Source organism: Dendropsophus ebraccatus, chromosome 5 (assembly GCF_027789765.1).
Source record: "Dendropsophus ebraccatus isolate aDenEbr1 chromosome 5, aDenEbr1.pat, whole genome shotgun sequence".
Lineage (NCBI taxonomy): Eukaryota > Metazoa > Chordata > Amphibia > Anura > Hylidae > Dendropsophus > Dendropsophus ebraccatus.
In genome coordinates, this window is record NC_091458.1 from 21,216,663 (window position 1) to 21,234,473 (window position 17,811).

The following is a 17,811-nucleotide window of genomic DNA, read 5'->3' on the forward strand; positions in this document are numbered from 1 at the left end:
GTCCTGGAGGGATACGAGCGGATGAATGTGGAAATGCTTTGGTACCCTTAACAAGTCATACCAGCATTTGAAAAGCAGAACTAGGTTTTCTAGACAGAACCAAACAATTGGCAATGCTCGAGACTTAGATTTGGTGATATGCACTGGTTTGATCAAATTATATACCAACATTTTGGCGTTGGTTTTTAAATGTAGCGGAGATGCATTAGTGTCAGCCATGGGTGTGAGGTGCAGCCACTCCTCTTTCTCTAGGTCTGTATTTTAAATGTTCTTCCCTTTCTGTGTGGCGCGCGCTCCTCCCTTGTAAGTCCCATGTGACCCCAATCAGCAGAAAGCAGGAAGTGCGCATATGGTAAGTACCTCCTCTTTCTCATTCTGCCTGCTGGTGCATTGGTGAGTAGTAACACCTTGTTCACACTTGTGTTTTTTGGCGGGCGCCTGTAGGGTGTGGGGGGGGGGGGGGGGGGGGGGGGGGGGGGGCGTGGGTTTGGTCCTGTGACAGTGGGGTTGCAGGGCCATTCTGTGCCCCGCTCCCCCTGTTGGGGGTTGGCGGTCGCTGACCGGCACAATGTTGTTTTAGAGTAAGGACTCGTGTGCCAGAAGACCTGCACGCGGTACATAAGGCAATGTGGTTATTAAATTATATACTAACATTCTGACATTGGTTTTTAAATATTGCCGAAAAGGCATTAGCGTCAGCCATAGGTGTGAGGTGCAGCCACTCCTCTAGGTCCAATCTATAATAAATTGTGTGACCTCTAGTCTTGGTTACATGGATTGTTTCATTAAGGGTATATGGATCACACAGGGGACATGCCCATCTGGCAACAGCCAATGCTGGTAAAATCATCTGGGGGTGCAAGTTGTTGTGCTCCCAGTGGGCGATATAGGGAAAAGGTTGTCTCTGTTCAACAACGGCCAACACTGTACAAGCCTTACATGAGGTTGTGGAAGCCTAAATGATCAGGCCTATGGAGGTGAGTACCTTGTTTCAGTAAATATTTTTTTTATGCAATAAAAAAACATGAGAATTGATATAGACATGTTCAGGATCTCCGCTTACTGTCATTTAATGGAAATCTTTACAAATATGTCCTGGTCACTTGAGTCCGTAACTCTGATAACCATATTGTAAGGAGTCCTGCGCCTCTGTGTCGATCACATGACCAGGACAGATTTGTATCAAATTAAACAATGAGGGGGTCCACTAAATGACATCAAGCAGAGATGAAAACACTGAAGACAATGTAACTCTTCCTGCATTATACAAGGAATAAGTTATTTTCTGATACAGTCCTGGTGGGCACACCATCTCCGTCAGGAGGATGCAGTAGGATAGTCGCTATGGCTGGGAGATGTGTATCGCCTCACTGTGTGCTCGGAATATTGCTGCAGTTCTTCAATGTGCGTATTCAGAATATTTTCAAAGTCCAGGGCCCGTCTGTTCTCCTCCTTTAGGAATCGTTCTGCCGCTGATACAAAGGATTCTTCAGTGCCCGGCTGAAATACAACAAGACAGAGCTGCTAGGGCACAATAGCTTCTTCTGCAGTTTATATAACTTAAAGGGAACGGTCATCACTTTCATGCTGCCTATATGAAGTGTCAATGGGGCGGTGCCCCAGCAGCTTCGGTCTTCCCCATGAGCCTTGATTGATAGGGATGGATCTGTCAATTAATCAAGCCTGGTGGGGCGGGGAGAAGCTTCCAGGGACCACCCCATTGACTCATGGTTCAGGCAGCATGAAAGTGGTGACAGTTCTGTTTCAGATCAAAATCTCAGCTTACTGTCAATGAAATATTCTTAGATAGTGTAAATTTAGTTCTTGTGAATTTGTAGACTGTCTAGTCTAAGTTCCCCCATGTGCATTCTGCATCTGGCAGTGTTACAAGTGCTACACCCCTGAATGTCACTCACCACGGCTGTAGAGTCTCCAGACAGATCACAAACTAAGAAGGAGAAGTTGGTGAAATCCATCTCAGGAAACTGATGGTCATGGCGCGTCGGACTCCTCAGCTTGGGCAAGATAAAGTCCAGACACTCCTGGTCTACCAGCAGGCTGTCGCATAGACGATGGCAGCTTAGATTATTATTGACGTCATTGTCTGCCATATTCAGGGTCTGCTCGTCCTCCTTGCTTAATCTGTAAGACAAAGTAGAGTAAATGTGCGGCTTATTGGTTGTATACGGCACGACAAACTGACTGGTTAGGACATCCGCCAAGTGAGAAGTGCGTACATAGTTCTGTCAATCATGCTAAAGTTGCAGGTTACCGCAACGGTCATATGACTTCAATGGGGAAAAACAAAAAGGTGGTGGAGATGTGCAACAGTCAAATCTTGAGATGGCGGCATCCTGCAACATTGTTATCTTGGTCAACTTTCAATTATGCTTAGAGACTGTCAGCAGGTTTATGCTGGTCTATGTAAGGGTAGCATAAACTAGTGACAGAGAAGCTGAACAGAATGATGTATCACTTACATTGTTCTGTGCAGCTGATCCAGATATATCCTCCTGAATAACACGGACAATAAGTAGTCCTCTCCATTATGTGCATGAGCCTAGTAGTCCTGGATATTCATGAGAAGCAGAAAACTCCGCCCACCAGCTGCCGATTGGCAGTTATCCATCCATGCTTTGTAAAGGCAGTCTCCTGTCAATCATCAGCTGGAGGGCGGGGGGGAGGGGTGTGGCAAGGATCCTATTCTCCTGCATATTAGGAGAACGGCTGAACAGAATGATGTAAGTAATACACCGATCTGTTCAGCATTTCTGTCACTAGTTTATGCTGCCCTCATTTAAGGCAGAATAAACCTAGTAACAGATTCACAGGCAAAGGGTAAAAGTGGTCTGTTGGGCATCACGATCCTTACATCTTCTCACCGAAATCAACAGGACTGTAATCATAGAAACTCATGAGGCTAACAGGACCCGATACGGGGCAAGGTACCCTCTTACAAGGGCAAGTTGCAAAGGCTCATGGACCCGATTGACCATCATCATCATCATCATCTAACATATGGACCATCATCATGACCATCATCATCTAACATATATCACTAGGTGCAGACCTCAGACCCCCCCCCCCCCTTCCTCCTTCTTCCTGTGCACTGAATTATACAAAGAAGAAAGCAGAGGGAAGAAAGAAAAAAAAAAAAAGGAAACGCTCCATCAAATATGGTAAAAGCCAATTCACACCGGGATCACGCTGAGATCTGCATTATTCACATCTTAAGTGCTCAGAATAAATAATGGGGAGATAGAAGTCGGCTCTGCCGGCTCTGTATGCGTCGGGCCCCCATCTCATGCCATGTGGTCAGGGGGAGTACATCTCATCTATCTGCATTCATATCTCCGTATAGACAGAACACGCGGCTCTGTAACCATGGTGAGGGCTCGCTGCTCGCTGCCACCACCCAGCACTGACCGGCCTCCTATAATGCAGATGTTTGCACAGTCACTTCCAGCACTATCTAACATTAATCTTCCGGTATGGAGCGCTATAACTATATGCGGACCCCCTCCTCCTCTCCCTCTGAATAATATAGTTTAGCGGCTGAGGTTATACATTTCCAGCATGTGGGGAGGCTGCAGGGGTCTTGCCGCATTGTAAGTAAAGAGCTGCGGGTTGGAGATAAACTTTGCTGCGCCACTTCTGTCTACAGGGTGTGTGTGGTATTGCAGCCCAGTTGTGACTTCAGTAGAGTTTAGCTGCAAGGTGCGGCACTGTTTTTGGGGTGGGGAGCCTTGAACTAGAACCATGAACCAGGAAGATTTAGATGAACAGCAACAGGAGGAGAATACAGGGCACGTCACCAGTCAGATAACCAGTATCACCACAATAATTCACCTTAATAAGAACCTTGCAAGACAACAATAACTATCGAGCTACAGAGCAGCTGTTACTAAATGTTACTTTCCTGAGTTTAAAGGGGTTTTACAGGATTTTGCATTCCTAAACCTGCTGTTAAAAGGTTTTGTCTATTTCCATTGAAATGTTTTACTTCCTAGTCCGACATCCACCTGCCAGGCCACACCTCCTTGTCCTACACACACACACACACACACACACACACACACACCTGCCGGCCACACCTCCTTGTCCTACACACACACACACACACACACACACACACACACACCTGCCGGCCACACCTCCTTGTCCTACACACACCTGCCGGCCACACCTTCTTATCCTACACACACACACACACACACCTCCTTGTCCTACACACACCTGCCAGGCCACACCTCCTTGTCTTACACACACACCTGCCGGCCACACCTCCTTGTCCTACACACACCTGCCGGCCACACCTCCTTGTCCTACACACACCTGCCGGCCACACCTCCTTGTCCTACACACACACCTCCTTGTCCTACACACACCTGCCAGGCCACACCTACTTGTCCTACACACCTGCCGGCCACACCTCCTTGTCCTACACACACACACACCGGCCACACCTCCTTGTCCTACACACACCTGCGGGCCACACCTTGTCCTACACACACCTGCGGGCCACACCTCCTTGTCCTACACACACACACACACACACACACACACACACCTGCCACACCTCCTTGTGCTACACACACACACACACACACACACACCTGCCGGCCACACCTCCTTGTCCTACACACACCGGCCGGCCACACCTCCTTGTCCTACACACACACCTGCCGGCCACACCTCCTTGTCCTACACACACACACCTGCCGGCCACACCTCCTTGTCCTACACACACACACCTGCCGGCCACACCTCCTTGTCCTACACACACCTGCCGGCCACACCTCCTTGTCCTACACACACCTGCCGGCCACACCTCCTTGTCCTACACACACCTGCCAGGCCACACCTACTTGTCCTACACACACCTGACGGCCACACCTCCTTGTCCTACACACACACACCGGCCACACCTCCTTGTCCTACACACACCTGCGGGCCACACCTTGTCCTACACACACCTGCGGGCCACACCTCCTTGTCCTACACACACACACACACACACACCTGCCGGCCACACCTCCTTGTGCTACACACACACACACACCTGCCGGCCACACCTCCTTGTCCTACACACACCGGCCGGCCACACCTCCTTGTCCTACACACACACCTGCCGGCCACACCTCCTTGTCCTACACACACACCTGCCGGCCACACCTCCTTGTCCTACACACACACCTGCCGGCCACACCACCTTGTCCTACACACACCTGCCAGCCACACCTCCTTGTCCTACACACACACCTGCCGGCCACACCTCCTTGTTCTACACACACACCTGCCGGCCACACCTCCTTGCCCTACACACACACACACCTGCCGGCCACACCTCCTTGTCCTACACACACACCTGCCGGACACACACCCTTGTCCTACACACACACCTGCCGACCACACCTCCTTGTCCTACGCACACCTGCCATCCACACCTCTTTGTCCTACGCACACCTGCCAGCCACACCTCCTTGTCCTACACACACTGGCCGGCCACACCTCCTTGTCCTACACACACCGGCCGGCCACAACTCCTTGTCCTACACACATGGCCGGCCACACCTCTATGTCCCAAGCACACCTGCTGGCTACATACACCTGCCCACTACACCTCCTTGTCCTATGCACACCTGCTGGCTACACCTCCTTGTCCTACATATACCTGCACACTACACCACCTGGAGCTACGGTGAAGTGAGTGTGGTATCTCTGTAATGTAGCAGAGCCCTATCTGTACACTATGCGATTGATGGTGTGGTGTACAGGGGGGCAGTAATATTATGTGACAGCTGTATCATTTCTCCTCCATCTTGCTGTCTCTGTCCATCAGAGCGCAGCAGCTCAGCAGAGAACTTGGTTATTTCTTCTGGGTAATTTGGTTATTTTTGTAGCTCTTTGTTTGCAGAATCCGAAATATCTCAAAATGACTTAAATTAATGTTCTCTGTGCAATTACCTGGAGTCTGAGTGATGGCTTTCTGTTACGTGCGCAAAGAGAACTCGGGCTAGACAATATTAAAGAGGATGCCTATTTGGGGCAGAAATATATACTGAAGATAATCCTAGTCTATCACGAAAACTCCATGTGAATAGGTCACAGGGGGTCCAGGAAGCGGAGATCTATAGTGCTGTTTGTTGAGACCCAAAGAGCTACTTCAGTAGTTCCTGGGCCACCTTGTAACCCAGAGAAAGGAGACACCAGTGAGTACAGACCAATCTCAAAGAAGAGGGATTCAGCAGTGATCCTCTTGTTAGCAGGGGGTAATGTTATTCCTTGTGGAGAGCACCAGCTGGCAATGCTTCCTGGGAAAAGGGTATGCTAATTAGCTCTCCTCCAGAAGGAAGAAATCTGTCTCTCTAGTGCCACCTACTGGAGGGTAGCCACCTGTAGAGTCAATTTCCTCCAAAAAGGAAAAAAGGACCTATCTTGTTAACAGATAGACAAATGCAGAGTTGAATGAGGAGAACCTGAGGATTCTATTCCCTGGAGCGACAATCGTCCGATTATCGCTCCGTGGAATACAGCCAACGATCAGCCAATGATCGGGTCATCAGCTGATCCTTTATTTAGGTTCAAACCTAAAATCATCAGGCACCGACCACGCATCGCTGCGTGGAATAGCGATGCGTGGTGGGCGACCGACGATTTTACAAACACCATACTTTACCTACACATGTTGCAGGTCTTCTCCTGCGCTCCTTCTTCCTTCCGGTCCCGCGCTCAGCAGCAGCTTCGGTGTGGCCTGTCTTAGCTGACAGACCGCTCAGCCAATCACTGGCCAGGACCACCGAAGCTGCTGCTGCGCGTGGGACTGTGAGGAAGAAGGAGCGCAGGAGAAGACCTGCAACGTGGTTAGGTAAGTATGGTGTTTAAGCAAGGGCTGCAGGGACATTGGTAACTATGCCCCTGCATCCCTCGCTAAACGATTATCGGGCCGTGTAATAGGCCCAGTAAACAAGCGCCGATCTAGCAGATTGGCGCTCTTTTACATTATTGATTGGGCCATCAGCGCATGAAATAGGCCCCTGAGTGGCAATTGTCACACGTTCCCTTATGTTGGGTTCAGGAATGGTCATGGTAAGATAGACTTATATAAAGAGAAGGCTTAAAGGAAGTATTAGGTGATGGGAGCCAATGGCCCGAGGACATTTAGCTCACGTAGGTGTCTTGATATTTAATGCCAGTACTTATCCAGGGTAAATATTACTGTACCGGTGTTGTTTTCCTTGGCTCTGTTTCCCGGTAATCTCTCTCTGCCAGGAAACAAGTTTCATCATCTCTGGCTCCAGATCCTCCAGTTCATTCCCATCGGGACAGAGCTTCAAAGGCCTCTCCATCTCTGAAGACAAGTAGGGAGAGTGATAGGGCTCTTCTGCTGATTTCAAGACCTACAAATATATAATAAGAACGAAAATGTTGAATGTTGCTATCTGAACTAAAAGGGAACTTGTCATTCATGCTGCCTGAACCACGGGCTGGAGGAAACACAGATAGCTATCCTTATAACAACTGGCTATGACTCACACTACAGCATTTCAGAGAGATCACTCTTCTGAGGCCAGCCAGGAACTGGATACAAGGTCATCAAGGAGGTCCCCAGTGGCATATAGGAAGAAAATCGGTCAGTCAAGCACAATAGGGCTGGGTGAAGTCAGCTAAAACCGCCCCAATGAGAATTTACCCCCCCCCCCCCCCCCATATTCCTGGTTTATGAACTATGAACTTGGTTTATGAAATACCACAGGGCTTCAGAGTGAATCCTACCCAGTAGTAAGAAACGCAGATGCACAAGTATGTTCTGCAGACACTGCTTAACAGTGTGAGTGTGAAAAGACCTAAGAAGGTGACTTCATTAACAAGATGACGTACATGGCCATCCACAACCTGTCCCTTCCATATATCTGTGACCTGATATCCCGCTACCGTCCCTCATACAACCTCCGATCCTCCAGTGACCTCCTTCTGCGCTCCCCCCTTGTTCGTACCTCGCACAACCGCCTCCAAGACTTTGCCCGAGCCCCCCCCCCCCCATACTCTGGAACTCGCTACCCCGACACATCCGGCTCTCATCCACCATCAAGTCCTGAAAACCCATCTCTTCAAAGTAGGCTACAACCTATAATAATTCTGCATCACACTGTGACTGGCTGCACTTTATAAGTATGAGGGATTATTAGAGATGAGCGAACCTGGAGCATGCTCGAGACGTTCCGAACCCGAACTTTCGGCATTTGATTAGCGGTGGCTGCTGAAGTTGGATAAAGTCCTAAGGCTATGTGGAAAACATGGATATAGTCATTGGCTGTATCCATGTGTTCCAGACAACCTTAGAGCTTTATCCAAGTTCAGCAGCCCCAGCTAATCAAATGCCGAACGTTCGGGTTCGGATCGACTCGAACCCGAACCCAGTTCGCTCATCTCTAATTATAAGCCCTCGCAGGCAGGGTCCCCCATCTTCCCCCATGTACCAGTCTGCCATTTGCCTTCATGAAATGTGTTTTGATCTTGTATTGTTCCTGTTTGTTAGTCCCTATGCCTTGTATAGCGCTCTGGAAATAAGGGCGCTTTATAAATCATTGATAAAAACCACACGATTCTCGGCCACCCGCAGCTGTGAGATCAGCGATTATTTGCAGAGCTTTTACAGGCCACAATTAATCGTGCAGCCTGGCCGCACAAACGATTGCTACATCGTTCCTGTGGCCACTAACATTCATTGTTATCGGACGCACGTCCCCTGTTCACACACAGAGATGTGCGGCCAATAACGACCGGTCAAAATATCCAATCAGCTGACGAGCGGGCGTTTTCCCCAATCCTTGGCTAAATCGCTGGCACTTTTAAGCCGATTATTGGCCAAATGAGCTGAAAATCTAGAAACACTCATTGCCAATAATTGGCTTGTGTGAAAGGGGCCTGTACTAATGGTAGCTACAACAGCAACAACAATGCTTCTCTAATGGCATTAAAGGAAAGGCAAGGATAATACATACAGTGTTTCCTCATAATAAGACAGTGCCTTTTCTGAGCAAAAATTAATATAAGGCACACTGGGGGAGATTTATAAAACATGGTGTAAAGCAAAACTGGCCCAGTTGCCCCTAGCAACCAGAGTGCACCTTTCACTTTCCAAAGAGTCTGTGAGGAATGAAAGGTTGAATCTGATTGGTTGCTAGGGGCAACTGAGCCAGTCTCACTTTACACCATGTTTGATAAATCTCCCCCTATTTCTAATTTTCGGGGTATGTCTTATTTCTTTCCTCCCAGCCGGCGGAAACGAAATAAGTCATCCCCCCGGAATAATGACACCCTTGCAGTAGCGCATGAGCAGTGGGACGGGCGGCGTTGTGCGTCGGGATGTGGGGGCCATGGACCAAGGTGCCTGTGGTGCCGGCTGTGAAGCTCCACGAGGAGATTAGGTGAGTCCTGGGTGGCTGTGGGTGGCCTTACTTTCAGGTAGGTGCCCTAGTTTAGAGTAGGGGTGCATTACTTTAGGCTAGTTGGTAGGGTAATTGGGTTCTTATTTTAAGAGGGCGTCTTATTTTTAGGGAAACACGGTATGTAACATACCCACAAACCATGTCCCATTGATTTCAATGGAAATATAGGCTGATGTTTACAATAGGACCCCAACCGATCACGAGAATACAGGTCAAGTGTCTCCAATAAAACCGCATGCTCAACCACGGCTCCATTTATTCCCTTTGGGACTTCCAAACTTCCTACTCGTCTATATTTTTATCTTCAAGAATTGAACTCCACAAGGTTCAGTTGTAGTTGTCCCTCAGACAGTGTCACCCCACTTCTCATAATCAGTGTGGGTCTCAGCGGGCAGATAGTTATCCCCTATTTCCAGGATAAGTGATAACATGGCTCATTTCTATATCACAGCTTCTTCATCCTTCTTCAGGAAAAGGGGGGAAAAAAAAAGGACTTTTGAAAAGACTCTTAATAACGTTCCCCGACCCTCGCGCCGCACACGGGATGAAAGTCTCCATCCCGGCACCTGCCAGCGACGGCTCTGAAGCCGCCACCATTCAGCTGAACGAGTGTTTTTGTGAAGACGTGCCTGACGCTGGGTCATCTATCACGGCTGTCTGTTTTTATAGCCATATAAATAAAACTGGTACTTTGTAGGCTTTCCAGCAATTCTGTGAACTGATGAATGTGGAGCCACACAGGAGGCGAGAGAGCGCGGGGCCGGAGGGATGTGGGGTGGGTCACGTAGTTTCTCGCTATGACTCTGGACATCAAAAGGTTGGCTTAGCTGCACAGAGCGCCATACAGTATTGTTAGGTTTGGGTTGGCACGGGGGGTGGGGGCAGAACGCAGCCCAATTACGCCCCTAGTTTCCCCACTATAATTGACACCTTCCTGTCTTCACTGCAGAAAACATCGGAGCAGCGGGATGGAGATTTAACCCTTTGACTGCAACATTTGTGCGCGCTCCGATAAGTGCAGGGGAAGGAGACTAAAAGCTAAAAATGATTGTCGGCTCCGGTCTTTGGGATACTAGGACTACAAATGAGAGGGTAGAAACGTGCTATTACTGGGCCGCATACATGGCGGCTCTCGGTAATCGTAGCAGAGGGGTGCGCCACATATTCCATAATAGCCAGAACCGCGGACTTGTTATACAAAGTGAATATTTTTGCAGCTCAATTTTGACCCAGGACGGAATCTGGTATTGCAGGTCAGCTTTGAAGGGTTGGAGCTGCAACATCAGACACCGACTATGACCCCCACCAACCAGGAAATCATGTGGGCATAAGCTTTCTTGCTGTCAATCATCTCCATCCTGCAGCCCCATAGGCTTTTAAGGAGGACAGAGATTGCCGAGAGCCAGGGAGCCACCATACAAAAGCTGCTAACTCTCAGCTGTGAAGAATATCCAATCTATACCAGACTCCAGCCTGCGGAAGTAAAAGTCACAATTCTCATTCACCATCAGCACAGAAGGGCAGAATAAAGGGGTTAAAGGAGAGAAAAAAATGTTTTCAAATGAACTGGTGCCAGAAAGTTACATAGATTTGTAATTTACTTATAAAAAAAAATCTATGTAACTCTCTAAAACTCTATTTAAAAAATCTCAAGTCTTCCAATACTTATCAGCTGCTGTATGCCCTGCAGGAAGTGGTGTATTCTCTCCAGTCTGACACAGTGCTCTCTGCTGCCACCTCTGTCCATGTCAGGAACTGTCCAGAGCAGTAGCGAATCCCCATAAAAAACATGTATGAACATAATACATGCAAATTTATCACATTTTTGTGAATGACTTGCGGGAATACTGCTTGAATTAATGTTTTTCTTAATGAGTTAAGTTTATTTTCTTTGATTTCTCCTTATGTTTAAATATACAACATGACGGTTTAATTGTATACTTTGTTTGCAAAAAAAAATTTGCTTTGTCTACAATGCTTTTGAAAAATTTAATAAAAACATAGAAACAGAAAACCTCTCCTGCTCTGGACAGTTCCTAACATGGACAGAGGTGGCAGCAGAGAGTGCTGTGTCAGAATACTGTGGAAAGAATACTTCCTGCAGGACATACAGCAGCTAAAAAGTAGTGAAAAACTGGAAAAGTCAGAAAGTTATACAGAGTTTAAAAAGTACAAAAATTTTTCCCCTTTGGAGTGCCCCTTCAAGGTGTTTCATACAAAGGATGCCAGATCATAAAACAACAAATGCCTATGATCTGAACTATGGGGGAGATTTATCAAACATGGTGTGAAGTGAAACTGTCTCAGTTGCCCCTAGCAACCAATCAGATTCCACCTTTCATTCCTCACAGACTCTTTGGAAAATGAAAGGTGGAATCTGATTGGTTGCTAGGGGCAACAGAGCCTGTTTCACTTTACACCATGTTTGATAAATCTCCCCCTATATGCCTACAATTTATGCATGTGTATTAGTATACGTACATGGGTATGGCAGTGTATTCTATAAGTGATCCCCAAAAGGGGCTAAAAATATAATTAAAAAAAAAATTACATTAAAGAAAAAAAAAATTCAGATAACCACTTTCTCCTATTTTAAAATTAAATCAATAAAAGGTACATTTATAATATGTATTTATCCTCCACTCTGTGTCCTTAAGGGGTTAAGTGTGGCCTTAGTAGCCCGGCAGGTGAAGGTGCCCCCACATCAATGCTGATGAATGTATCCGCACGTCTCTCCCGGCCATTTACTTTCTCCACGGCAGAATTAGGTTTATAGTAAGTGAATAGAATCTGTTCAGCTTGAGAAACTCGTAAGACGCACCGTATTTTGTTCTTTTTTTTCCCCCTCCTCTTTCGCAGCTTTTTCACTTATTGACAGCAGAGACCTTATCCCGAGGCTCCGGCGGCAGAAACAAGATTATTAACATGGTTCCAGCGTATACGGAGCCCGTCTGTAGAATGTCATATCTGTAACTACCACATTGTCTGCACGGGGCAGAAATGTCAGGACAGCTCAATGCCCGGCTATGAGAGTGTGTGTGGTATACAGAGCCAAGGGATGTCCGCTCTATACAGCAGGGGCCACTCCTCCCTTACCCAACAGCGGACATATTCAGGGCATCCCCGACACCTTTCCTCCCATGCCAAAGCCAGTTACAGATCATCATAGTTATTACTGGTGATACTAGTGGGAGGCCATTATCTGTGACAGGATGCTGGGTTGTCCATGCAGATCAATGATGGCTGCTATTAAGGGGGATGCGCCGCTCCTCACCAAGGCAACATCCGACGCCCAGGGAGAATCAGACACGTGTCCTAGAAGTTGGAATAGGAGATGGGCACCATACTTGCTGGGAGTTAGGTTACCATGGTAACTGCCTGGTACTACGTGCAGCAGAGTCCCTCTAGATGGGAGACGCATGTCCCCTTTAATAGTCTCCTGTGCAAGTTTTTCTCCACAGTCTTAAGAACGGAGGGTAGAGTGTCCAGTCAGAAGGGATCGGCGGCCCACAAGTGTGAGTCACATGTTCTGCAGTTACAGTCCGTCCATAGACTTAGTGCTACAGACCGCAATTCAGAACTCCCGGCATCAAGCTCTGACACAGTTTAGGTCTTTGGGACAGCTGTGTCAGTACAGCAGCGTGAATATTTAAACAGTTTCAGAGATCCTGGACCGAGCAGGGAACATGTAAATGACCCCTTAGGATGGGACAACTTCTAAAAGGGAAATTAACAGCATTGATATTTAGTTTCCAGAGCATTGCGTACTTACCTTTGGCAATGCTCTGTGATCCAGCATCTTCGGTAAAAATATTCTCTGTTCTGGGTTGACAGTGAGGTGTGTCTGTGACATTATCAGCACAGCCTGAAGATACAGTTACGGCCAGAAAGCGGGACGGGCACTAACAGTGTCACAGACACACCCCTGTGATGCCATTAGCCGGTTCACAGAGCATCACCAAAGGTAAGTACGCAATGCTCCTGTGATCGGCGTCTGAAAACTGCATATCTGTGCTGTCAGTTTCCCCCCTGGGGTATTTCCACTTCAGCCTATATAGTTATACTTGTAGGACTCATCAAGTTGATACTTTTTTTCAAATACATTCATTTAACAAACTTGTCTCCTTATGATCTGCTGCTTTTTCCACTCTCATTGTTGACAGCTTGTTGTCTAGATTACAGACCACCACACACAAATATACATATATGTGTATATACACACACACACACATTATATATATATATATATATATATATATATATATATATATATATATATATATATATATATATATATATATATATACACACACACACACATATACATATATATATATATATATATATATATATATATATATATACACACACACACACACACACAAACAAGCCAGACCATTGCTTTTAGAGCGGAGTGGTGGTAACCTAGACAACAAGCTGTCAACAATAAGGGTATGTTCACACTGAGCAAATACGCAAGAATCCTGCCTTGCTCAGTGTCCCGCTGTGAGTGAATGAGAGGGAGCGCGCTCCTCCACTGCCACTGCTCTTCGCTCAGGGATGTGAGCTGCAGAGGAGCACACTCCCATTGAGATGATATGAAACACTGAGGCAGGCGTAATTCCGTGGTGGAGAGTTCTGCCGCGGAATTACGCCTAATTTACTCGGTGTGAACATACCCTAAGGAAAGGGAGGAGCGGAGGGGGAAACTGATTTTATTTCTCCGGTTATTTCTCATGGAAATACATGCATGCATAGTACAATTCCTCTGTTATTCCTCCTGGAAATGTATGAATACCAGGACCACCGAATGTTGCCATGTGTCTAAACGCTTTGACAACGGGCTGACACTGAGCCACGCATACACAGGAGGAATAATAGATGAACTGCACAATGCCAGAGGCTGCTGGGGAATTGTTACTGTATGGAGTATACAGTACATGGATATAGTCTGGAGAGGGGACTGGTCCCTGGTAAGTGCTGTAAAGCTGGATAACATCCTCTGTTTATTTTTACCCAGCAGGCACTGGGCATCACCGACATGGTGGCAATCTCCAGCGGAGATCAGCAATCCCTTTGGCAACGGATATAAACAAAGTCCTCTTACCTGTTGATGCACATTCCCATGCTCTTTCATGTCCAACTCTCGCTCCAGTCTGGAGACTTTCTGGCTTATGGTTGCTATAGTAATATCCTTCTGATGGAGCTTCTCAGTCAGGTCAGAGACGTCCGCCTGCAGCCTTTCAAAGCTGGCCGTTCTGCTCTGTCTTATGGAGAAATCTGTTTCAGCCTTTAAAAAAGACAAAAATAAATAAGTTAAATGTCGCACAAAGCCTTAAAAGTATAAACAGGAAAAACTGTCATTGTACGACAGTAGCTAAAACATAAATGTTTAAAAGAGACACTAAATGGCAAAAATATAAATTAATATATACAATAAACTATCAAAACATAAATCAATCCAATGATATCAACAAGTAGGTGAAAGAGACACCCAGCAAGTCCTCACAATACATGTGCCTGACACACAAGTGTAAGCAATTAAAGTCCCAACGTGGTTCTCCAATGAATAGCTCGGTTCATCATGGGACAAAAAAAATAAAAGAAAAGCAAAAATGTCCGCAAGACCTTCTGAACCTTACTTCTGTAACATGTCTTTAGGATTGGTCAGACATGCTAGTAACAGAATATGTAATACAAACAGGATCATATAACTCTGACTATCACAGCACTTCCTCATGGGCCGAGTAAGACGTATCATTACCATAGGGATTGAATACATTTCTGCCATGTAGTGCACAGTATATTTTTTCCATGTCAAAGGGGCTATCCAGTATTACTTTCTTGCAAAAACAGCATCACCCTCAGGTGGCGAGTGGTATTATAGTTCAGCTCCATTCACTTCAATGGAACACAGCTGCGAAACCCCACACTCAGAGGACAAGGATGGTGCAGTTTCATGAAGAAAGCGGCCATGTTTTTCTGAACCTGAATAACAAATTCAACATACTCTTAGAGTACACTAGCCGTGCATAAGGAAATAGATCTGTGGCTGGTGATATTGACCCCATTTTGTTCTTCTAACGTTTGATAACCTCCACGCCTGTAGGCTTCCTGATGTAAGCTGCCTATTACTCTCGGCCACACTTAATTTCCTGGGGTGAGCAATATTCAGTCATATTATATAAGGTGTTTGTTTTGGCAAGGACAGACATGGTGATGTAAGGCCCACTGTGATGGATTACTAAATGCACCTTGACAGCTGGAGGGAGGCAGAGAAAGCAGTGTGAATGCTAATTCTCCACATGGCGTCAACATCGTAATGATTTATGGCCAGATCTATGACCCCCTCCGACCCTAAGTCATGTCACGGAATACAGCTCGAACATGCTGCTGTATACTACGAGAGCTATTCAGGCCTTGGTGAATATTGCTGCAAGTCAGGGAGATCTGGAAGATGGGACCCTCAAAAGCAAGAAGGAGAAGAAGTACTTAGATAACACGATTAGTCTTACTGGGTCTTTAAAGGAGAAGTCCACGAAAATTTTTCTTAAGGTATTGTATTGGCCCCCAAAAGTTATACAAATTACCAATATACACTTATTATGGAAAAAATGCTTATAAAGTGCTTTTTCCCTGCACTTACTACTGCATCAAGGCTTCACTTACTGGATAACATGGTGATGTCACTTCCTGGATAACATGGTGATGTCACTTCCTGGATAACATGGTGATGTCACAACTCGACTCCCAGAGCTGTGTGGGCTGTGGCTGCTGCAGAGGATGATGGCAGGGGGACACTGAGGGACACAGGGCACCGGAGGGACACTGAGCATCCCCCTGCCATCATCATTTCCAGCAGCCACAGCCCGCACAGCTATGGGAGTTGGGGCGTGACATCACCATGTTATCCAGGAAGTGACATCACCATGTTATCCAGGAAGTGAAGCCTTGATGCAGTAGTAAGTGCAGGGAAAAAAATCACTTTATGTGCATTTCTCGTAATAAGTGTATATTGGGGATTTGTATAAATTTTGGGGGGCAATACAATACTTCAATAAAAAATTCCACTGGACTTCTCCTTTAATGGAACAATAAAGAAAAACTCACATGGTTGCCTCGTCTATCCAGCAAAGCATGTGCACTAACTCAGATACATTGCCTACCTGCCTCACAATGGACTAAACCTGAGCAAGACCCCTCTGTAAGACTTAGGTACCCAATATATAGGTCTCGGTGAAGGACCACTATGAGGACACTACACTGAACAGCACAAGAAGGTTGGAATAAAAGTTATTTTAAAGGCAGAATCTCACACACACACACTAATATAATATATATATATAAAAAAAAAATATATATTATATATATATATATATATATATATATATATATATATATATATATATATATATATATATATACACACACACATATATATATATATGTATATATATATATATATACATATATATATAATTATGAAACTTTTGAGAAGGTCATGTCTGGCGAACCTGTGATTTATTCCCTCCCTATACCTACAACATTAACAGTGTGAGGTATGTATACACAGGTCCTTGTACTCCATAAAGGTTTCATTGGTTTACAAAACAATGTAATCTCGGTTGTACCAAATATTTTTTGAATCTCCTTTGTATTAGGAAAAGTAGGTTTCCTTTGTCTTTTCCCCTTTCCTTTTTATTGTTACTTTAGAAATTCACAATAAAATCTTTATGAGTAAAGTAAAGTGTAAATGGTACACTATCACTGCGAGGTTATAAAGGGGACTCTGTAGGGGGTATTATGACTAAGGAACAAAACAGGCAATATAAATTACTGTGAAGCCTAAAAGGCGGCACTACTAAATGTGTGGGACCCATAAGACTGCACTATTAATGTATGGGGGGCAAAGAGGCATCATTATTAATGTATGGGGCCAAAGAGGCAGCACTATTAAAGCGACTCTGTACCCACAATCTGACCCCCCCCCCCCCCCCCCCCCCCCCCCCCAAACCTCTTGTACCTTCGGATAGCTGCTTTTAATCCAAGATCTGTCCTGGGGTCCGTTTTGCAGGTCATGCAGTTATTGTCCTAAAAAACAACTTTTAAACTTGCAGCCCGTGCCAAACAGGAGTATCTGTGCCCTAACTTTGCACCACCCCTCCGTCCCTCCTCCCCACCCTCCTCATCATTAGGAATGCTCCAGGCAGATTGCCTCCTATTCCCCACCTGTGTCAGCCCGGCACATGGGCTGGATCGTTAAGGACTAGAGATGAGCGAACCTTAAGCATGCACGAGTCCATCTGAACCCGATCGTTCGGCATTTGATTAGTGGCGGCTGCTGAAGTTGGATAAAGAT

General features: G+C 46.1%; 1 protein-coding gene across 3 annotated transcripts in view; it reads right to left on the reverse strand.

Moving 5' to 3' along the window:
- Nucleotides 1-475: 475 nt before the first annotated feature.
- DEUP1 (deuterosome assembly protein 1) overlaps nucleotides 476-17,811 on the reverse strand; it is a 43,590-nt gene continuing 26,254 nt past the window's right edge. For all 3 annotated transcript variants that reach the window (XM_069971989.1, XM_069971990.1, XM_069971988.1), the window contains exons 10-13: nucleotides 14,560-14,742; nucleotides 7,225-7,400; nucleotides 1,917-2,142; nucleotides 476-1,500 (exon numbers count right to left, since the gene is read on the reverse strand). In XM_069971989.1, the coding sequence (XP_069828090.1) occupies nucleotides 1,318-1,500; nucleotides 1,917-2,142; nucleotides 7,225-7,400; nucleotides 14,560-14,742 (768 nt within the window). In that variant the 3' untranslated portion in view covers nucleotides 476-1,317. The remainder of the gene's footprint in view (nucleotides 1,501-1,916; nucleotides 2,143-7,224; nucleotides 7,401-14,559; nucleotides 14,743-17,811) is intronic.